The sequence below is a fragment of the Nyctibius grandis genome, chromosome Z (genome assembly GCF_013368605.1).
Source record: "Nyctibius grandis isolate bNycGra1 chromosome Z, bNycGra1.pri, whole genome shotgun sequence".
In the NCBI taxonomy this organism is placed as follows: domain Eukaryota; kingdom Metazoa; phylum Chordata; class Aves; order Nyctibiiformes; family Nyctibiidae; genus Nyctibius; species Nyctibius grandis.
Window position 1 is genome coordinate 16,728,994 of NC_090695.1, and position 24,292 is coordinate 16,753,285.

At 37.6% G+C, this 24,292-nt stretch overlaps 1 protein-coding gene across 1 annotated transcript in view; it reads left to right on the forward strand.

The window, feature by feature from the left end:
• The window catches only part of ITGA1 (integrin subunit alpha 1), a 76,976-nt gene that overhangs the window by 15,746 nt on the left and 36,938 nt on the right, over window positions 1–24,292 (forward strand). Inside the window, exons 2-6 of the mRNA XM_068422190.1 lie at window positions 13,501–13,621; window positions 16,560–16,672; window positions 17,645–17,733; window positions 17,824–17,938; window positions 18,600–18,727. Of these exons, the coding sequence (XP_068278291.1) occupies window positions 13,501–13,621; window positions 16,560–16,672; window positions 17,645–17,733; window positions 17,824–17,938; window positions 18,600–18,727 (566 nt within the window). The remainder of the gene's footprint in view (window positions 1–13,500; window positions 13,622–16,559; window positions 16,673–17,644; window positions 17,734–17,823; window positions 17,939–18,599; window positions 18,728–24,292) is intronic.

The following is a 24,292-nucleotide window of genomic DNA, read 5'->3' on the forward strand; positions in this document are numbered from 1 at the left end:
TGGGATCTTGGTAAACAACAGATTTATGATTGCTTAAGCAATTGCAAACCGTCTGCCTATGTTTTATCCAAGTCCACTTGCATGGTCCTGTGTATTTTTGTTACAAGACAAAAGTCCTACTAAGTGTTCAGAAAGAACAAAATTAATGTTGACAATTAATGCCGACAACTGTGAGTCTAACCTCTCCTAATTTTGAAGACTTGTCTTTTTAGCCTAAATAGGTTATATAAATTTATAATAGTCTTTTTTTTTTTCAAGGGAAGAGTATTGAAATTGTCACTGGAAAATGTTTAGAGCTGTAGGCAGTAGTATTTTGAAATTGAAGTTTTCACTTTTACTTCTAGAACACTTGTGAAACTATTTTGTTCCCTAGCTTAAGCACTTTTATTTTGACATAAGAACTGGCAAGAAATAAATATATGTTGGAGAGCAGAGAGTTCCTACTACTGGAAAAATGAGAAGTTGGAACAGCCTTCCAGTCAGAAAAATCAGAGCAAAAGGTCGCTTTTATGTGGAATTTGTTTACCCTGAAAAATATGATGTAGTTGCCAGCAATAGATAGGCATCAATTCGGCAGTCCTGTACTCTATGCTCTGAACAGAAGCAGAGTGCTTGCTATTGTGTTTTTTAGCAGAGCATTGTGTTGCCCCGTTTATATCAGTCCAATTCTTAGCGCATACGTTCGCACCACATCTCAACAGATGCACCAGATTGCACCACCATACTGACCTCATGTCAGACAGGGATTAGCTGTCTGAGCTGATCATGCAAAGATGCTTAGATTAGGTACCTGATATGGGTTTAATGAGTACTTTCCTTTTGATCTCTGCCAGGTTGATGTCCTCCAGGAGCTTTAAAGATCTATTAAAAAAGAATTTTTGAGCCTTTTATTTGTAAACAGGCATCAGACTCAAGTCATTGACTATTAAATGTGTTTCCTTTAGAAAGCATGTTTTCTCCAACGATTCTGAAGCAAGCTGCTGTGAGTTGGTCCTCTGTGTTTATCGGCACAGCTTAGAAAATTCTGTTTCAGACAAAGGCAACTGCGGTCTCCAAAGAGCTGTAGACCAAAGAAGAATAAAACCAGAGTGCAGCATCAGCACTGCTGTGCTGCCTTGTAGCTGGACCGGAAGGAAAAGCTGGAAGTGATCCATTGCCACTCTCTGCTGCTGAAACTGTAGTTGAGGTGCTACTTGCATAAAGCTGATGTTAAATCTGTGATAAGGTAGCATGTATTTGCAAAAGGAGTATTGTGGGACATAGGTGGTGGCACAAGGTTCTTTTGTGCCTTTTTATGCGGTCCTTTTTTAACACTCACAGCTCCCTTTGACTTTAGAAGACTGAGTCACCCTTTAACAGCAAAACTGACCTTAGCTTTGCAAACTTCAGTTTAGCCTGGACAAGTGGCATCTACACAAGAAAATAAAATTTCCTCACTGTTAAGCTTCCATGGTACTTTTGTGGAGTTGATGCATATATTTGAAAGAAAGAGTAACAGTTTCTTTATGGAACTTCTGGTAACACCAGAATGCTTTCTGAACAGTACTGGGGTGGACAGATATCTTAAAATCATGGGTGTACTTCATGTGCTGGGGGTGGGAAATGTAAGTTATTAGCGCCAGTAATTCATGTAGAAAGCTCTATCTTAAACTGCATCTAAAAAACAGGATGTTTTTCTACCTCCGGAGTCCAGCTTTAATTTTGGGGAGGGAAACAAACCTTCCTCTTATAATCTCTTCATGGCTAGTTCCAAATTTCCCTGAATTGTTTACTGACCAGTAAAAAAGAACATTTGCAGTAAGAAGACGTGGGGTTAATTCCGTAGTGCTTTCAGCTGGTTTACCAGTAAAATCCATCCACCAATGCTACAGCAAAAGAGGTGCTCATGTTCTTACTGGTACTTGAGTGTCTTAGTCTTTAAATATCAGTAGGTATGGTTGACGATGCATATTATTATGCTAAAGTTTTCAGTATGTTGCTATTCAATATTGATAACTCATGGTGATATACTGGCTTTTGGAGAATGTATTAAGCTTTTAATTGAAAAAAACCGTAACAACTATAAAAATATACCACATAAAAGAATAATATTAAATCCCCATAAACTGTTACTGCAATTTTTAAAATTACTCCCCAAACTGCACTGTGAAATGACAATGGTAGAGTTGCTGATCTTTATCATAGAATCGTAGAATCATTTTGGTTGGAAAGGACCTTTAAGATCATCGAGTCCAACCATTAACCTAAGACTGCCAAGTCCACCACTAAACCATGTCCCTAAGTAGCACATCTACTCGTCTTTTAAATACCTCAAGGGATGGTGACTCCACCGCTTCCCTGGGCAGCCTGTTCCAATGCTTAACAACCCTTTCAGTGAAGAATTTTTTCCTGATATCCAGTCTAAACCTCCCCTAGCACAACTTGCGGCCGTTTCCTCTTGTCCTATCACTTGTTACGTGGGAGAAGAAACCAACACCCACCTCGCTACAACCTCCTTTCAGGCAGTTGTAGAGAGTGATAAGGTCTCCCCTCAGCCTCCTGTTCTCCAGACTAAACAACCCCAGTTCCCTCAGCCGCTCTTCATAACACTTGTTCTCCAGACCCTTCACCAGCTCCGTTGCCCTTCTTTGGACTCGCTCCAACACCTCAATGTCTTTCTTGTAGTGAAAGACTCTCACATTCCACTTCAAACAGGTCACATATGATTATGTCAGGGAATAAGTTTCTAATATATACTAGAGGGGTATCTTTCATTCTCATTTCAGCTGAGCAATACTGGTATGAAGCTGGCATTTTGGCTTTGTCAGTTTTTCTGATGGTCTCAGGTGAACACTATATGCCACTTCCTAACTTACTGGTACATGAATCCATTTACAGAAAGTTTGTTTTTATCTGTTGCCTGTAAATTATGTTCACCTCCCAGGTAGACTGGAGATTAGCTACTAACGTATAAAATGGCGAGCCTGTGAAAGTCCTTGTGATTGTCTTAGACCATAAGATGAGTAAAGCTGCTTAAGTAAAGTAAATAAATAAGCATAGCAGCAGTCTATGAATTGCCTAGTGCAATGCCAGTTGTTCTTGTGGGTTTTTTTGGTCCAAATGAACAAACCTTTGTATTGCTGATCTTCAGTTTTTCTTAGGATGCAGTGTCTTTTGTGATGTGTATGCACGGCGGTGTTTTTTTGTAGCCCTTTCTAGATTAGGCAGCTATTTTATGGTTGTTTATGTTCACAGAAGGTTGGATTTTATGACCACTGTGGTCATGTGCAGTCCCACATTATTGTCTGCTTGGATTTCTCAGTTAAAAATATAAAATGTATGTTATCACTGAGCCATATGCTTTAAACTCCCCAGTGCAAGAAACATTTCTTATCACGGTTAGCTATTCACAGGTAGAGACGAGTGAGGAAACAAACTGGATGAGGATTATCTTCTCTTTTAGCAGTGAGCAGTCATAAGTTTCAAACCAGAAAACCTCCATATGTCTTGGTAGAAAGCTGATACCATGATTACCCACACCAGTGCATGCTCGAGACACGCTCGAGATTTTGCTAGTGAGCAGGTCAGAGCTGATCCATGCAAACAGGCAGTGCCTGCTACCCCGTGCTCCTGTGGGACAGAGCCAGCGTTCCCTGTGGGCATTTCACTGCTGTGAGCTGGGGATGAAGAGGCACTTCCATCTGACCTCGTGGTGGTGTGACAGTGCTAGCATCTGGGGACCATTCGTGGTGGAATTCCGGCATTTCAACAAATATGTGACTTATTTTCCATTACTGCCTGTAGCAATCTCTTATCAACTGTATTCTCACAGTAGTTATTTTTCTGGTTACTGATAGGAGAAGAAGTTTAAAAAAAACATCTTGAACAATATTATTGGTAATACAGTTGATTCATTGCAAAGAATTAACATATGCAATAGAAAAGAGGAATTGTTTGGATGATGGTTCATTTTTTTTAGTCTAAGCTCAATGTCAAACATTTTTAAACTTTTCAAAATTCACTTGTAGCAACAGTAGGTTTCATCCCTTACTCTCCAGTTCTGCTCTCAGAACACTGCAAGTATGATTATTTAAATACAAAAATTGGTTTAAACTTTACTAGGATACTTAGGTTTGTAAAAGTGTTTTTTATCTTAGACTGTTGTAGCATCTCCCTGTGCCGTTTAAATGGAGTTCAGTTTTATAAAAATCCTTTTGATTTACATTTTCCTGGAATCTATTAGCTTTATATAATGAGTTTGTCTGAAAAATGATGCAAGTCTTTGTGCCAGGAGGCAGTTTAAGATTTTTCAAGTCCCTGTTGAAGTACAGGAGTACATATTGTGAACAGGGAAACATGGGATTCTTTTTTACGTAGCCATGACATAAGAAGCTGGAGCAACATACTGGTTCCCTCTTACTCTACTAGAAGATGGCTCAGATAAAGAAAATTAATGTTCTGTTGTCTTCCAATGAAAATTATCATAGATGCTGTATTGTCAGAATTAATAGGAAAGGTGTTCTCTATACAACTTGACTATCGTTTGCAAGTTGATTTTTTTTTTTTCTTTTAATATACACGTCTGAGATTTAATTCTGAAGTGTCCATCGCCACTTGGCTCTGGCATTTTTGCTTGGTTAAGCTCTCTGCTTGCTTTTGGGGTTTTTTTCCCCCAAATTACTGCATAGCAGAGTTCTATGGGACAAAATGAAAAGATAGCTATTTGTAAGATTCCATCTTTTCTCTTCCACTGCACTTATTACAGTTTCTTGGATCACAGCTGAATTGATATTGATGTGTTTTACAGATATAAAATATAAGCTATTGGCTTTTAGCATGCATGTTGACTGCATATGGTTTTGCTGTACTATATAAAAACTGGCTTGAATTTAAGTTCTGTGGTGCTCTGCCTAGCTGGGTGTGAGTGGGTCATATCAGGATATTTGCACTTCCTTTTGGAGGATTTCTTCTCTTCCTGAAGTCTTGAGTGATTTGGTTGAGAGCGAGCCAGGGATTATGCTCAGCATAAGGCGATGAAAGACAGGAGTTTGTAGCCATTGTGAAGTAAAGAAATGGAAAAGTTGCTGCTTCTCAGAAAACCTTTTTTGCCACCAAAGTGTTTCCACTCTGATGTTAGCCTTAAGACTGCTGACCTTTGAGAAAAAATGCCCAACAATCCCTGAAAACAATTGAGGGGAAAAATTAATGAATAATGATACCAAGTCAGGAAGGCAAAAAAAATAGCAATTGTCCTTCATCCTGGTAGGGAGATAGTAGCATGAGTTTTCAGGTAGACGTAATTTTTTGCATCAGTTCTCAGATTATCACATTTCCCAGAATGTTCAAAAGGAATTTCTGTCCTCCTGGAGCGTTTTATAGATGAGTGATTTTAAGTTTGATGGGATAGACTGACAAAGTCTAGATTGATCAGATAGACTGATTTTTTTTGGTGTGATATTGTTCATGTTCTCTTAAAAGAAAATAGAGTTTTTTATGTGTAAATAACAGCGTAGTGGCAATATATCCAGTCTCAGAAGTACATTAATTTGTCTGCAGTGTTTGGCAGTTTTTTCTGATTTTTTGACAGAGTATTTTTATTTTATTTTTCAAAGATAGCTTGCTAGCTGGCAAGGGAAAACACAAGTACAAAGCATGGATTCAAAAGAAACTTAAAAATATGTAGACAATGGCATTTGCAATTCACGTTTGAACACTGACAGGTAGTAATGTACTCCAACTGACAGAATTGGCCAGTGTGGTGAGTATTCAGTGCTTTCTTTTTCCTTAATCCTATATTAGTATACTGAGATTATGAAAGGTGTAGGCCATGTTGCATAATGACAAAAGTCACCAGTTTCCATCTTCTCAAAATAATCCTCCTTTGGATGGAGAATAGGTGTGACACTTACTGTTGAACAGATATCACGCTAACATCTCTGCCTCAAAATTTCTGGTGTATTTCTACAAGCTTTCACATGTTTTTGTCATGAGCTTCAACTCTGATATTGTAAAATACGTCTCCGATTCAAAGATGCATTTAAGTTAACTAATTATTAACCATAATGGATTGATGCTATATGAGGATGGTCATGTCATTTTTTTAACCAGGTTGTGATGGGTTGACCTCCTTAACCAGTTGTGCTACCTATGGCACAATCCAGCTACATCTTTGGATTGAATCATAGGCATAATGTTGAAGGAACTATTGCTTGAAGTGAAGTGATTTATGTGATTACATAAGCTAGAAAAGGTACGGGAGCTACTTGCTTAAGAATAAAAAAAATTTGGGTTTGCCTCCTCCCATTAAGCAAGTGTTACAGAATTTAATTTCTTAGGAAATCTGAAAAAGAATACTTAGAAATATTTAGGAATTATTTCACATTATAAGAATAATCAAGCTTTGGATACTCAAATAGCATCATACTTGTTTAAAAGAAACCTCAAGATTCTTACTGCATCTACTTGGCCTTTGGTTTAGCCTAAGAGGAACAAAATTAATTGGAAATACATAAAGAAGTATGCCTGTTAGTGTGGGAAAAGCAGTCCAGTTAACAATGTGAAGTCAAATGAAAAATCACAATGGAAGAAGTGACTTTGGGGCTTGCTAAGGATTTTAATGCATGATTCCCACCGCAATAGCTGTACGTGGCTTACCAGGCTGGTTTCAGCGAGGCTATACAGTGGGAAGCTTACAGCATCAGGACATCAGCCTGCAAAACTGGGATTCAGCGTAACTGAGCAAGCAGAAAGCTTGCAGAAAGCCAGCTGAAACATCATACTTGACTCTTCCTGTCAACGTAGAGGAATTTTGTGCAGAGGAAAACCTACAGGTCCATGAGCAGTTTTGGAGACTATTGTGAAGAACACATTTTTCTTTAGGTTAAAGAGTCCTTGTTTATTCACTTTTTGCGTAAATTTAATCTCTTGCTCCTTTTTAAGCGTCTGCATTTTATTTCAGAAAATAACATACACCTTCATTTTAACAATGCTTTCTGTGTGAAATCTGAGTTAATTATAGATGACTATAAATATCTTCTATCTCAAAAAAAAGGTCAAGAGATAAAGGGTCCTGGGGGCTTATAGATAAAGCTAGATGGTAGGAAACAAAAGTTATAGTGGGATGTTCAGGAGGAAATGGTGTTTGATAGCAAAGGAGGGTGGGCCTAGAGGCGAACACAAAGATTGTAGGCACTTGAATGGAGGTAAGTGTTGATGGAAGAACTACGTCCAAAAGTTGGACTGGAGACTACGGGAGACAAGCTGAAACATTTTCTAAGAGTTCTTTCATTTCCATCAAGCTGCTGAATTTGCTAAGCCTCTCTACATCTGTACAAGTCTAGTAGCTGACCTCACAAAGTTTTCTGTATGTGACTGCATATTTCTAAGGCTTTTTCTCGCTTCTGTGAGAAACTGCAAAGTGCTAAGAATTGTGCCTATGAGAGGACTACTTTCCAAACTTTGAACAAAATGGTTTTATTCTGATGACTGTCAACTCAGTAGGATACATATTCTTGGTCTCTGCTATTGTATTTCCAAAAGTTTTGACTATAGCATTGTGTTACTTATTTGGGACCATATTACAAAGCTTTGATTCAGTATATTTTCAGGCTTGACACCACATTAGAAAGCTGTTTTCCAGGACAAATTATTCAGTACAAAACCAGCAAAGGAAGCTTCATTTAGTGGGTTGTACAAAGCATTTAATTGGTTTTGAAAAGCATGGGGCTACTGAATCTGGAACTACTTTCAAATATATATTTCTTTGTCTTTTGGGGATATTTATCTACTTTTAATAAGAAGTCTTTTTTTTAATTATTTGGTCTCATTCCAGAAAGTCAGTCTTTTGCTCTTCAAAGGTTAAATATTAAAGGAAAAATGCTGGAGGCAAAATTATACAAAGGTTCTTTTGTAGCCCTGAAAAATAAAAGGCTTGATTTAAGCAGCACTGAAAAAGTTTCAGAAGTTGAAACTTTTTTTTAATATAGAACTTTATTTGAAATATGCTGATACTTAGCCAGCCAGATCTGAATGCAGCAGGAACTCCTGCTGCAGCCTCCTTGGCCTTCCGCAATCAGGCCAGAGCTCTGTGGCCCCCGCACTCACAGACGGCAATTGTACCACGCCATCGTATTTTCTTCCACTTGGGATGTCTGTGACTAAATCTTTTTTTCATAAGACTAGACTGTATAATCCTGCAGTGACATTATCGCAAATGAAGCAAAAAAATACAATGTGAAGATCCTCCCATTTGCTGGTCCAGCAAAGAATCCACTTTCACATGCTTGAGCCGTGATTTCACAAATAGCATTTTTATAGGTGTATCTTTGCAGGCAGATGCATGTTTAATCTTCCCTTGCTACCAACCAGATGCAGTCCAGCCCTGAACCTAAATGCACAGTGTTGTGTTGATGCAGCTGAAAGATCCAGCTGTTGGGAGGTTTTATTTGCTGAGGCTCCATGCTGACCTTACTGAAGGTAAATGGCTACTGGCTTGATTTCAATTAGCCGAGAGCAGCAGCACAGGTTTGCACATGCCAACATGCAGTGGCATCAATTTCCTCAAGTGAAAGTGTTTTCTAATTTTAGAGGATGATGCTATTTGCCGCCATTTTGAAAATAAGCTTTTGTGGGAGGCAAAGCCAACGCTCCCAGTCCTGCTCCCTCAATGAGGAACTGTCACCAGCATCCCAATTGCTTCCTTTTATGCTGTTTGCTTCTTATATTTTCTAAGATCACAACAGAGACAGGTAGTCTTTTGCAATATCATCATAAAATACTTTTAAAGGCAATCAGTTATTGCCTTATAACCTAAGGCAGATGCACTGTTCTGTGTTGCTGTATTGCACTCCTGTGGAGTTTGGAGGCCTTCAAAATACCCTGACAGCATCATTGGTTGTAATATGTGCTGTACAAGACATTAAAACAATATTTTATTTTATTTTGTTTTTTTTTATTTTTCCAAGAGGTCCAGGTATGTGAGAACTCCATAAAACATTTTAATCTTATTTTGAACTTTAGCTTAAATTTCTCTATCCTCTTTTATTTTCCAGCATGGAAGCAGTCTGATTTTTTTTTTTCTGCTAATAACTCTGAGTTTCCCATATTTTCCAGTTGTGCATACTTTTGCAAGACATTTTCTACTTGGTTTGTTGTCCTCCTTGATTGCACTTAGACCTGCTTTGTTTCAGTCTCTTCTTGCAAAATGCAGAGGAATTGGTAAGGACACCTGACATGCTATGGCAGTAAGTGTGAAATGGAACAAAAATAACACTTTGACCACATTCTGGTCGGGAGAAGCAGTGTGCAGCCAACATGTAAGCCCTGTTCAATGCAAAGTGCAAATTTGTCCTTTCCCATTTTTAAAAAAAAAACATTTGTATTTCTCAGAATAACCACTGTTTATAGAGGATGCAATTGTTATTTGCTACAGACCATACACAGATAAAATATCCTAACTGAATGTACTCTTTTCTCTTGGCTACATCAGTGTTCATTATGTCATTTTATTGTGGGTGATTTGCGGTGATCTATTTTTCATCAGTGAAGAGCCAGGTGTTAGACTTTGTTCTACAATTCGGGTTATGTTTATATCCATCTGTTCTAGGAAAATGAGGGTGCCTATTCCGTAGTTCTCTGTTTGCAAAGGTTAGAGTGGCCAAGCAATACGCATGTGGACAAGTGCCAGGGAAACCTAGTTTTGCATGATTTAGAGGCAGGATAACCAGGAAGACAGCACGAACGTTTGGTTAAAAGATCTCATTAAATAAAACAGAAAAAAATTTATTAGTGGCTACTGGACAAGTATGAGCTACTACTCTAGGTTTGCCATAGAAATATTTGGGTTGTTGTCTTGGTGACTGAGTGTTAACCTTTCGCATATAGGTACAAACTGTGCTCAGCAAAGAACGCTGCATGCATCAGCTACTGTTCTCCTCAGTTTAAATCGGTAGTGAGAGGGTTATTGTCCCAGGCTTTCTACGGTGCCTCATTTCTTGCAGAACATGAAATTAAAAGCTGGAACTTCAGTTTTATCCTCTGATAAACATTTATTTTCTGCATTTCTGATCTGTATTTTTAGTCATTCTGTTAACACAACATGAAATAATTCAAAATCTTAATTTACCTACATCAATTATGATTAAGTATATAGACAAATACCACGTACCGTACAAAAAAAAATGTTTTTTTCTCCTTAATCCCCGTAAGTCTCAAAAGAATCCTTTCCAGTTTCCCTGTAGCTCTTCTCTTTCCACTGGTTCTGCCAGTAGTCTTTTTAATTCATATAAACAAGTTTGCTAGAAACAGTGCATCTTAGACAGAAACTAGAAGTTTGGAAGAGTGCAAGCTACATATTGTTATTAATATAAAGTATCATTTTCACAGTCACAATCAGTGATATTTTTAAGTGTTTGAATTGTCAGCTCATATGTACAATGTTCTTTGTAGTGAAAAATGAAACAAAATGTAAAGCCAGGTTGCCATAAATCAGCAGATTATTGTTAGTTAGCCGTGTAATGTGGGTCACTGTAAACCCCACTTTTCCTTTCACCACCTGCAGATTTGAACGTATCTTTGACTAGTAAGACTTCCTTTTACAGAGTCTGTGGAAAATGTAATAAATTAATCTTACACTACTTATCATGACCCTTACTTTTATTCAAAAACATTATGCTCATGACATTTCATAGCACATGGAAGTCACAGAAGGTCATATCATACATTTACATATTAAAATATGCCACACGGTTTGTGTATGAAATCAAACTTCAAAGCATCTGATTTCTGGCTAAGACAGAACGGGAAGATGTGAGAGCAAAATGATAGCCACACTGGATCAAATCGAGACCATGTTTTGTCCAGTATCATGTCTGCAGGAGTACATGTAAGCCGATAGTCAAAGACAAAAAATAACTGAGCAAGCATATATAATATTCCTCTTACAGTTTCTGAATATTTCCAGCTGAAGGGATTTCCCAAACCAGATGTGCGTTCTGTATGGTTTGTAACCTTCAGTGGTTTTGTATTCCATTAATTTATTCAGTTACCCGTTGAATACATAACATTTAGCATCCAAAATGTTCTTTGTCGACAAGGTCTACTGGTCTATACCCTGCTGTGTGAAGTCACCTCCTTTTTATTTCTGACCAGTCTGGCCCATCTAGCTTCTTTTGATTCCTCTAACTTTATTTTTTAGAACACATTATTATTGCTGGTTCTGATTTGACCTCACTCAGAAGCATGAGGATTTGGGGGTTAGTAGCAAATAGCTGGCATTTTTTGTCTTCTAGTTCGCTGGTTTTAGCATTTCACAATTTCAAACTTTCTGTTGCACCTATGAGGATTGGAAGTGTATTCTTTAAAATTATGAGATTTGAGTGTATCACATAACAGATTCAGGAAACTTCAAGATCATTTAGTATAGTGAATGCACAGTAAAAATCATAGTAGTTGTCAATACTGCATCGTTGTGAAGAATTTCCTTGTCTGTCAACAAATGTTAGAATGATGATGGAGGGTATCATGATGGAGTGTACAGAGCATAGAATGCACGAGTAAACAGAATTCTGGAGACCTTTAAGAGGAAAGTCGACATGGATAGATTTTGCATCTACCTTTCTTCTGCGACTAAATAATGAACTTGGACACTTGTTTTAGCAGGCGATCTCATTAGAACTGTTTCATTGTCTAGGAGGTACGTTGGGAGTCTAAATGACATGATCTGCATCCCACACATGGTGTCAAAAATAATAACAGCAATTATTTTTACTCTGAAATTTAGCGAAAGAAGATTTGAACCAGTGATAACATGACTTGAATTTTTAAAAATCAGTTTAGTTGATTTTAATTATGATTAGATGATGAAGAGTAGGGAGGAAAACACCTATTGCACATGAAAAGGCATAGCAAAATTTTTTTAAACATAAATGTTTAAGGAAGACAAAAGATGCATGGATTACTTTTCTGGCAATTTGTTTCCCGTCAGACTATCAGCCATGAATTTTTTCTTATCACCTGCAATGAATGTTTTCTGAAGAACAAAAGTAAACTCTCTTTTAATTTGTTCACTTCTTTATATTTCCTGACTCTGACTGGAGGAAGAAAAGCTAAAATAACACAAATGAAATTTTTCCTTTTTCTGTCCAGCGAAAATGGAAATACCTACTAAGTGATAAATAGTCTTTTGTGATAATTTTACTGCATTAAGCAGGAAATAAGATGCTGTGAGAGACAGATTAGCACTGACCACTTGGGAGCTTAATTATAGTAACAGGCTTTCTATGAGAATATCATCGTCTCAATGGTGAATAACACAGATGTATTTTAGTAACTGGACATTATTTAGATGCTTTGAAATGCAGTAAGTATTATGGATTTGGATATTTTCAAGTAGCTGTTAAATGTCAGCAAATGATCATGAAATACTTCTTTGAAATGAAATGAAAGTTGTGTATAATTGTGTTTTTAAGTAGTCTTGATATTCTACAAATTCAACTAATTTTTGGCTCTTGTGTATTAAATACACAGCTCTGCAGCAGCAGAGTCAGTGGTTGCTTTTGAAACTGACTTCAACAGGACAAAGAAGGAAGAAATCACTATAAGAAATAAAAAATAAGAAAAATAAATAGCCTTATTTTTATATATAAATAGTAATTTTGGCTTCTTAATGAGCCTCATGGTGGGTTACGATTATCACTTCAAGCTGGAGTTTTCAGTCTATATACCTCATTTTTCTGAAACTTGCTACACAGTCATATTTTTACACTGTTTTCCCTGATGATGATAACTGAGCTTTAGGGTACAGGAAATCTGTCTGAAGAAGCATCTGCTCTCATGACTGGTCTTATCATAGTCCAACAACACCGTTGTAGAGCAACTTTTCCTAAGTGCATAAATGTTGAATTTCTGCAAATAGGCACATACAGGTACTTTTAATGTAACGGCATCTGGTTGCATTAAAAATTTATTCTCTAGAACAGAATTAAGAGAAAACTAAATGCTTTTTTTTCTCTAATGTAGGTTAAAATTAAATACATCTGAAAGCTTTTCCTCATTCGTTTCCTGTGTGTGTCTTCTGCAAATGGTTGAAAATTAGTTAATTCTCATATTGATGAAAATTTGAGAATTACTATGTTGAATGAAGAAAGGAACATTTTGTGTAAAATTCTTACATTAGAAAAGCATGGAGCTTAAAGGAGTGAAAATAACTAAAAAGTTGTTTTATTTACTATTAAAGGTAATAATACTTTACTTAATGTTATTTGAATTGTGATTTACACATGAGTGATGGACTTGGCAAAATAGGTTTTGGATACAGAAGTCCACTTGCTAACATCTCTGAGTTTAGCTGCGTATGTATGTGTGAGGAAGTACGTTTTAAATCTCTTACCAACTGTGATAAATATGCCCAAAATGCCACTTTCAAACCCTGTCTTGTACCCTCAGTTAAGTCATAATTGAACTTTGATTTCATAAAAGTCTTGGGTTTTATGTATATTGCTGCATATTACTTTTCTTTTGAAGCTCTCCTTCACCTCGTCGGCTCTTCCAATGTTGATGTGAAAAATGCAATGACCTTCAGTGGGCCGCTGGAAGACATGTTTGGGTACACAGTCCAACAGTATGAAAATGAGGAAGGGAAATGGTAAGCTGTTTTTCTTTTCTTAAATGGAAACTTCAAATTATCAGGTATTCAGTGACTTGGGTGTTACACTATTATTTGTAAGTATACCCCATATGTAAGAGTCAGATTCTGTTACCGTATTTTTAAACGAATGCACTGTCCTAAGGAAACCTGGAAAGATTGGGAGACTGAAAGATCTGAATATATATCTACATTTATTTCCTCAAAGACATAAATGAGTTCACAAAGTGGGTAAATTCCTTCATTGATGGAGCTGAGAATGTTTTGTGTTATGCCTAAACCCTCTTTCTTCCATTTACCAAATAAAATCATTATTTATCTTTTCCTTGTGTTAATGTGTTAGTGAATTGAAGGGAAATTGTTCCTGTTTAACCTAACTGATCTGTATTACATAATTTTATCTAAAGTTTTCTGTCAGATGTTTTCTGAACTGAGCTTTTTAACTGGTGGGGAGATTTCCCTGTCAAAATATTTATTAATACAGTACTCTGCCTTCCCTTTTGTAGGGCTAATTATATCTTGCAATTGGTAATATATTTGCATTTGGTATTTGGAGCCACCTTCTTAACTTGTCTTTTCCTTCTTCTTGTTATCCTGAATTAAAAGTTGCACTTTGGTGATCTTAGTGGTATCATTGCTTCTCAGTCTTGATAAACAACTGCTTATGCTTTTTTCTTGTTAGAACACACTTCACAGGCTAACCACTGGGCTTGAGGACTGAAATAACGACTGAGTGGTAAAAGGTTCGGGAATCTGGAGATCTCCATCATGCTTTGCAGATTGCTCTGTTTTTTCCAGAGCTTTGCCAGTAATTTGACATTCATGGTAAACCCAGGGACTCCTGCGGGCAGCCTGGGATGATGGGCATGTGGCTATGTGACAGCCAGGTCAGACGGTTCTGCACTGCCCAAGCGCTGGGGTTGTCTGACTCCCAGAGTCTGTCCACCACTGCAACACAGTGTTCACCATTAGCCATAGGAGACATTCAGGGAAATGAAATTGCAGAGCCTGCTTTTGAAAATGCTAGCTCTCGATTGCCCACGTTGTAGGATGTTTAAATATACATCTGCATGAGGGTCATGGGAGAATAATAATGACCTTCTTTGAGCTAATTTAGATCTTTGGGAAATGGTATCCATTCAAGGAGCTGGAATTTTGCAAACTAAGCTATATTGTTGTAAGCTGTCCTGAAACATTTCCCATGGACAAAAATAATATATGAGCTGGAAACGGTGACTTTTCCAGTAGCTGACAGAAGACAGGAGTCTAAACTAGTGTGCTAGATCTGAACATCTCTGAATTCAAACTCCAGAGCTGCTGTTAAATTGCCAGGCTTTCAAGTTGCTTTCAGCATAGCAACATCCAGAGCAGGAAATCTGTAGGTTGTCAGTCAAAAATAAATATACAAAACAGCCTTGTGATGCTTTGTCAACCACTATAACACTACCTAGATACCGCAGATAGAGCTTTTCAGCAGCCAATATTCTGTAAACCTGACTGCGGTTGTTTCTCAGTAAAACTGGGATTCCCTAAAAAAATCCCCCATGTAAAAAGACAAAATAGCATTTCAGACCACTTCTCTCTGTTCATGGGGCTCTTTCTTTCTGAGAAAAGAGCAGCATGGGGACATGATCCTGCTGAGCATTTATCGCCTCCCGTGGGATGTCAAGCATGCTCAGCTTCTCTGCAGTTAAATGGAAGTCAAGGATGCATGATAGGCTGTGGTGCCTCATTCTAAGTTTTGGTGTAAAATATATGTACATTACAGCATATAGCTTGAAAGAGCAGCCAGATCCAGTATATACTTGGAGCATTTTAGTTTGCTTTAGAGTTAATTAATTTATTATTAATGAAAAAAAACTTACTGGATCACAATGAGCTGTTCCAGTACAGTTTTTTTAGAAGCTGGATTGTGTACTGCATTTAAATTCTGCTTTCTGTCTTTTTCAAATCCATAGGCTACATTTTACCTATTATATCATTCTATTCAAATATCTTCTGCCTGGAGTTATTAATTTATGATTAAAGGTTGAAATGGTTCTCTCAATAACTTTTCACAACCATCTAAGTGTCTAGTAGCAAATCTTACTGAACTGTTACTCTTAATGGCAGGATTTCTGTTTCCAGTGTGTGCTGTGAATTCTAATTTAATTTGAGTTCTTCCTTACACATTTAGTGGACCCAGTTGTTATCTGCTGGGTAATGCTGAGCTATTTAGTGTAGTTAATGAAGATCTGAGAACAGAAACAGTGACCATCTCTAAACAGCATTTGCTGCTGACAGCTGGCTTTAGGAGTGGATGCTGATTTGTGGTGCTTACAAAGTACTATATGAGAACAGTAATTTTTGGTAACACCATATTTTGAAAAAAAATGTACCAGACAAAAATCCTTAACATTTTAAAAATTTGAAATTTCTTTTAATAACCATTTTAATAACACTGGTTTTTATTAACGAGAGGAAAAATTATGTATTTTACACTGCTGGCACACATTACTTAACATTGAATTCTTCTTCTGGGAGCTTGTGAACCTCTCCTTTGGCATTTGTTCTCTCAGCATTGGAAATACATTTTCTCCTAAAATATATTAAAGATCAAGGAGATGTTAATTAAAACATATATTTCCTTCTGCATTACTTTTAATACTTGTCATCCACCCAAAAATATTGCTTTTAATTTCCACTGGAATTTTTAAAAATATTATTTTATTGTGTAATTTGGTATATAGGCACATTTCCTGTCTGTGTCCTTATGAAAGAGGAGACAGAATGGCTGCTTCTGCTTGTGCCTGAACTAGCATAATACATTTCTTGCTCCTCCATCCTGTGCTCTTCGTACAAGAGCTTGCTGCAGCCGTGCTCTTTCTAGAAGTTGTATTTGCTGACTTTCATGCCTTTTAAGAAAGAAGAAATTTCAGGTAACTTATTTCATTTGCAGGGTACTTATTGGTTCACCGTTAGTTGGCCAACCTGAGAAAAGAACAGGAGACGTGTACAAATGCCCTGTAGGAAGGGACAGCCAATCACCCTGCATAAAACTGAACTTACCAGGTATGAAAGAAAATAAAGGTCTGTCATGTGGAGGAATAATAGAGGTCAAATCTTAGGAGTTTTTTAGCTAGTAAATATGTACTAGAATTGTTTCTATAGAGAAAATTTACTTAGGACTCCAGAGCTAAATGTGAAGGAAGTTGTGTTTGTAACATCAAAAATAATTTTATTTTAAAGCTTCTCATTGTTCAATGGAAGACATGCTTATAATTTTAGAATGGGCATTTGGCTGTTATCAAAACTTTATTATGACTGGCATTATTTGACTGTGGTTGGCAGTCCTGGCCATGGAGCCAGAAAGGCCATGGAGCATAGATTCATGGATTACACTTTCCAAAGCTCTCTGAAGCCAACAAGAGTCTTCATAATGCCATCAGTAAGCTTTTGGTGAGAACGTAGCTAGCCAGAACCAGGCTGATGCATCATAATATGATACAGGTAAATATTAATCATTTTATTGCTCATGTCAAGAGATACATGATGTAGACAGGAAGAGACTTCCTGTTAATATGCATTTCACTAAATATACCTGTCATGGTATTTTTTATTTCCTCTTTTCCCTTGAAAACCTAAATGTCAGCAAGGTAACATAACAATAATAAATATAAAAGCTGTTAAGTCGTTTATAGCAGGACAGGGTAAAAAATGAATGTTTTCTAAACAACAAAACTGTGTGAACAGTAATCTCTTGCTTTCATTGTGCTGTTATTTTTACTTTTTTTTCTTTTTTGCAGTTCAAGAAAACTATTTGAGACAGCAACTCAGACAAATAATCTGGGATAAAAGCCAGTCTCAGAAATTTTTCTTGATTGTTGCAATTGAAGAAGGAGGAGGAAGGGTGCTAAAATATTTGATGAAACCAGTGTCAGTCTGGGTTTTATTTTAGAAGCTGGAAGCTCCATGCTAGGGGATATATACTTTAACATTTTGTTTTCATGTTCCCAAATACTTAACATTTTAATCTATTTATAGCTGCTACTTCAGTTCCTAACGTTGTGGAAGTAAAAGAAAACATGACTCTTGGAACCACCTTAGTGACTAGCCCAAAAGGAGGCTTTCTGGTAAGAAAGGACTTTTTGCCAATTTTAAAAGTCGTCTGGTTTTTTGCTCGGGTACCACAACAACGTTTCACCCCTTTTCATCTTTTAAAGGCGTGTGGACCCCTTTATGCTTATAAGTGTGGACGTTTGCATTACACAACTGGAGTTTGCTCTAATGTCAGCTCCACTTTTGAAACCGTCCAGGCGATTGCTCCGTCTGTGCAAGGTATGCATGCCAGAGGAATTCTCTTGTATATCCGAAAATACAAAGTGCCAAACAAGACAAATGTATACACATAAGCATACCAAAAAGTATGAACTGCTTAACTTAGGTACCAGCATTACCAAGTTAAGTAAATGTTTTCATTGTCCGTATATAACCTAAATTCTTGCTACTTTTGGAATTTATCTCAGTATAAACAATCATTAGAGCGCTATGTAACATCCAAACACAATTGCTAAAAATAGTAGCTTATGGTTTTTACTTACGGCCAAAATACTTTTTTTAAATACTGACATCATGTTAAGACCTAATAAAAACCCAATTTAGTAACATAAATAAAAATCTTAAAGACCTGGTCCTTTGGAAAAATCAGAGGGGAACAGATTGACATTGAAGAAGGTATGGGTCACTAGTAAATGCTCCAGTTATGTAATCTTTTAATCCCATTCTTAAATTTCTGCTTACAAGAAGGTGCTGATAAACGGAACGCAAACCATGTAAAATAAGATGAAAACATTGAAGAATGACAGTTGATGTTAAACATGTCAGTTCAGCCCCACTGCAGAAGGATATGCATTTGTTAATAATCACAAAAGTAACCGGAGCTGTGAGATATATTTGATTCTTGTTACTATCAATTCTTATGTGGCAATTTGCATTGCAGAGTGTAAAACCCAGTTGGATATCGTCATAGTCCTTGATGGGTCCAATAGCATTTATCCATGGGAGAGTGTCACAGCCTTCCTAAACAGCCTCCTGAAAAACATGGATATAGGTCCTCAGCAAACACAGGTAACACGGTAGATACTTTATGGTTGTTTAATTTGTGAGGAAAAAAAGGATTTACAGTAAATAGGATGAGAGCATCATCTATGGAGCTCTTCAATCACAAGAACTTACGGCAATGGGGTACTGAAACAAAATAGCTGAAACCAGAGTGTCTGCCGCCAAGTAGTGATGTCAGTGAGGCTCTCCCTCCCCCACACCACTCAGGCAGTCTGAAGAAACCAACTTTCTAACCTAGAGACAAAAGTTATGTGCATTAAGTGAGGCCGTTTGAGCATTGTCCTTTCCCACTTCCTTCCTCTCCACAACCACATCTTGTCTTCTTTTGTACTTCATAGCACAAAGGTCATTTCTGCTCCTCCGAGGTGCACATCCCTGGTTCAGACAGCCTTTGATTATAAGCTTTTTGGAGCAGCATTCAATGTTTTGTACTGTGGAGCATTGAGCATGCTTTTAAACATTTGAAATCGTAATTAACGAGTGGCTGTTAAGCCGCATGTTATTAATGGCAGAAGCTGCATTTATATAATAAGTGGAGAGGGCCAAATTCCCAGCTGCTATAAATCAGCACGGTTCCACCAGAATTGATGGAGCTACAATCAGTTACCCCAGCTGAGGATCTGACACATGTTCCACAGTCTGCTGAACAGAGTATGTAAATAGCAATTCCAGCAGAACTCAGGGAAGGGGGGAAACATGGATGCTGGGATACATTTTAACACACAAAACTTTATTAACAGCAACAGAAGAAACCAGGTCTTCCTTTCACTTCTCCCTTCCCCCCCTCCCAAAATCAAGGATTTTCTGGGATCCTGTGATGTTTGATATGCTGCGTGCCAATACTTAGTGGTTTTGCTACTTCGGGTTGGCTCCTAACATTCAGCTCCTGCTTTCGCAAAGGAGACTGTGAGAAGGTGTAAAGGAAACCTCTGTCTGCTTAGAGTATTCCCATCATTTTCCAAGTTAATTGGGACTTGTGAGTTACCACTCAACTCCCCCATTGTCTGTACTGAACACTGGCTGCTAAAATTATTACTTATAAACTGTCAAATTTACAATTGTGTCCTGTTAATTTAAACATGCTATTCTTCCAGATATTGTGAGGAAGAAGGAAAAACACTTTGTCAAATTTAACAGAAAGGAAAAAAAATAAATAAGTTCTTCCTGGTCCCTTAAGCTGGTGATTACTCAAATATGTGCCATCTCGGGAAAATACTTAAACCTGAACTTCCCAGTACGGGGCAATGGCTGCATGGAAATTATCGCTGCCTTCTGCCTAAAGGACTTCATGGGAATAGTACACAGGGCAATCAACTCTACTGCACCCTCAGCCCTCTTCCTCACCCTGCAATTCCTAAATTTTTACATTGCCACACCTCTGTTATGTTTGCTTTTGGAATCCTGCCTCGTCTGTGCAGCTCGGCTCATGCACAAAAAGGTCCCTTCCTGGCCTGTGCTCCAGCAGCCCACCATCTCCACCTACAAATCTGTTCCACCCGTGATTTGGCACAGCTACCCCTCTTCTCACACGTACACTTATTCACTCGAGAACATCAGCTTTGGCATCTGGTTGCTAAAGAGCAGAAACATTTGAGAGGGAGATAAGAATGAGATAATGGGGAGAGAGGCTGAAAAACTGAAAATTTCTTGGTTCCTCTTACCTTCCCTGCCGCCCCAGAACATATCCCATCCCTCTCATCTCCTCCAAGCCCCCTGCTTGGGAACCCTGGTACAGCCAAGGGCAGTAACGAGTTTATACCACCTCCTCCACCCACACTGTCTCCTTTGTCAAAAACTGTGTTTAAATGACTATTGAATGGGGAAAAGGAGAAATGACAGAGCAGGCTTATTTCTCTGCTCTCCTCTGGGAGCACAAAATAGAAATAAAGGAACAATAGTTTACATTCTGTCTGTTTAAACTGATTTTTCCATGTTGATCTCCTGGGGATTTTTGAGCACTTAGAAATTGGTGGACTTTCACTGACTTCAGGTTGTTTTCCTCTTGCATGGGAAAGGAATGAGCTGATTACAGAATAACTCCTTAGCAGCTTGGGTGTGACTTGTTCAAAACTATGTTTTGATTAGAGGCTTGTGAGATATTTTTTTTCCACTTACCCCTTCCATGAACAATGGTCATTAGATTTGTGGCAAGTCAGAAGACAAGCTCCTCAGTGCCCATGCTTGGCAAATTTGAAAGTGAAAGCCAGCAGATTCTGATGCAAAAAGCCAAACTTTACGATATAATTTTTTCAGAAGTATTTCCTTCCCTTCCTCTTTCCATTCTCCAGAAAATCCACAATACCATAGTGATGGTTAAGCTGCATATCCTGAACTTAGGGATAAAAGAAGTAGGAAGGTGATGATATAAAAGAGGAAAAGGAAGAAGGAATTAAATGAGAAAAACTGATACAAGTAGGAACAAAGTATTATTCCCAGCCTTATTCCACATTTTAATGTAACTGCAAAGCAAGATAGGTTTTTTTTTCTCTTTTTTAACTTTTGTAGAGATAATTGTCTTTTTAATATGAGAGTGTGTTTTTTAATCCTTTACATATGAGCAACCTTCTGTAGTAGAAGAATATCAAAAGAGAAAGCAGAATACTTTGTTATGTTCAATTGAGCTTTAAAGCTATGTTGGAATGGCCTTCAGAAATTTTCAGACAGGTTTAATTTCTCCATTAATATATGACATAGGCAGTTATAGGTGTTTGGCTTGTACCTTATTATATCTCCAAAGGGTTATAGGTGTTTGGCCTGTAACTTATATCTCCAAAGGGACTGTATAGGTGGATCAGTCATGCCATGTCATATCTTATGATCAGTTTTCTCTCCAGAACGGAAGTATATTAAAGAGGTATTAAAAAGATTCAGGATGAAGAAAGACTTTTGCAATAGTTAACAAGTAATTTCTGTCTGAGTCCCTGGGAGCAAACAAAATGTCGCAGAATTAATTAAATTTTGTTTTGATTTAGGTATCTTTAGCAAGTTCTTCATATCATAAATTATATTATCCTTTAGTGCTTTCCAAAGCATCTCTGCTTTTCTTTTACATTAAATATGATTTAAGTACAACTAAAAATATTTATGATGTTCCTTCACATCCCAATAGTGAAAATCCTTGCATATTATCATATAGTGAGTGGTTTTCTTTCATTTTGCTTTTGTTGTTGTTGTTGTAGTTTTTTACCAAATAGATTAGCTCAATAATTTATTGGGAAAACCAGAATGTACATTCCAAATAAGGGGCTGTATTCACTTACAGAACAACAATAAATAATTGCCTTAGAAATGTTTTGTCCCAAAGTAGAACAGTCCTTCACTTGCCTGTTCTCTTGTACAACACTTTTTCACAGGAACTGGGGACAATTAAAGAATTATTCCCTTGTGTATTATAAAAGCCATGGAATGCTAGGGAAGGGAACATAAACTTAGGAATTACAAAGATGTTCAATAGATTATGGTCAGTAATGCTGGGAAAAAAATATTAGGTTTTCTGAGTAGAGCAGAATTATGTCCTGTGTACTAGTATTGCATTTTCCAGATTTAAACTAAACATGTAAATCAAAACATACAATGCCTATAAGAATGATTCTTAGGGGTTTGCTGAAGTTATGCAGTTTGAACAGGTTTATTGTCCCATAAAGGCACATTTGCATCATGTAGATGTGTCTTTTATAGTTTTCCATTAGATTAAAAGGCTGCAAAAGCTCAAACCTTCATGGCTATCTAACAGAATATAATCCTAATTTTACAAGGTGGACTTGATTCTGTGATCCCATAGGAGAATGCAACACGCAGCCTAGTCGTATTTTGTCGGTTCTGGGAAGCTCTTCCTTACCCTTTTTTGAGGAATGGCTTATCTTTGATGCCATAAAATATGTAGAACATCATGGTCAATGTTTTCAAAGGTAGTGCTAAGGAAGGGTTCCACAGAACAATTGTATCCCATAAGATAACCACATGCCCCCCTTCCTTCCTGATTTACAAGCTATGCAACACAGTGCAGATTTCCAGACTCAGATGTTCTTCCCATTCACTTCCTGAGAAGGAAATGCTCAAAATGTTTACTTGCTGTGATCATGGACAGCGTTTCCTTTCAAATAGGAAATGATACAACTCAATGTCAGCCTGTAGTCTTTTTCAGGAAAATGGCAACACCAACATAGGTCTCTAGAATCATGAAAGACTGGCAGATACTTTTTACCCTGGCAGCAGCCAATAGTTGATTTAGTCCTTGGTACCAGTCTTCAAAGGTGCAGATAAGGAGCCCGTGAATCCACAGCAGTGAGCTCCCTAGTGTACAATAGTCTCTGCCTACACTTGCTCATGGTCCTGGAACACTTAAGGCACTCCTCCTGCTCCAAAAGACCAAACATTATGAAAACTTCTTGTTTATATCACCAGTTAATAGCAGTCTTTTTAAATAGCTAGCAGCATCCTGTTCAGATTATGCTGTATGTCACTTTAGATGCATGCCACAAAAGAGTTGCCTTGGAGGGAACAGGTTAAAAATTTTATCTTCAGCTTGGGGTTTAGCTGGTGCCACATGACTGCTCTGAGCGGTAATACAGCACGTGCCCCAGCCTGTTGTGTAAACACTGCACAGGATTAAGAGGCTGCTGCCCACGAGAACGTGCAGCTTCTGGATGCTCGGCTGCAGGTGGAGGTTGGCATACCTCCAAGAGAGAATTAAAATATCTTAAAAGGGAGCAACTTGTCATAACTTTGAACTTACATCAGTTCTTCCAGATTTGATTGTGTTTTTGAAAGGATACAGAAATTGAGAGAGGTTTTGCTACCACATACCATTATAACTATAGCCCCATAATTGTATGTAACTAGCTTTTCATAATGATCATGATATTGAGGTTGAGTATCAAATATTTATCCAGCTCTAACCCTTCTACTACAAACAAACATTGTGCAGAATCTGAGAGGCTATGAAAGTACCTCAAAAACCACCTATAAAGCAATTGCAAAGTACATACTAAGCCACTTCTAAAATAATGCGGTGACATAAACATCCCAGAGGTCTTATTGATCTTCAGTACATAAATGCTGTAGTGCTTATAATAATAGATAAGCGAGACATAAATATGCCACGTAATACTGCATTATCCTAAATAACACCTATAAATTGCCATGTGTAACATAAAATTGAAATATGCTAATGGAACATTGTGTGGAATCTTCCCAGTAAAAGCTGTCAGGAACGTGCCAAAACATTAAAACTGACAGAGATGAATGAGAGAAATTAATTAATATTTAAGAATATTGCTCATCTTTTTATTTCACACTGGTTTTTGGAGCAGGGTTCCCTCAGGCATTTGTGATTGGGTTCCAAGCCCATGTGCTGATCTTTCACACACAGACTTATTGGGCTGAGGTCATCTACAGTCTTTCCATCATCCTCCCCCGTTCCAGAAGCCACCATTTTATTCACATTGCCCCCTCTGGCACTTGTCAGGTGTCTTACTTGGGCTTACCTCCTGCTGGGAGAATGGCCATATCTTGGACTGCCCTGATGTCTTCATCAAGTTAAGGGTACTTGGGTCTTCCTCTCACCCTGAG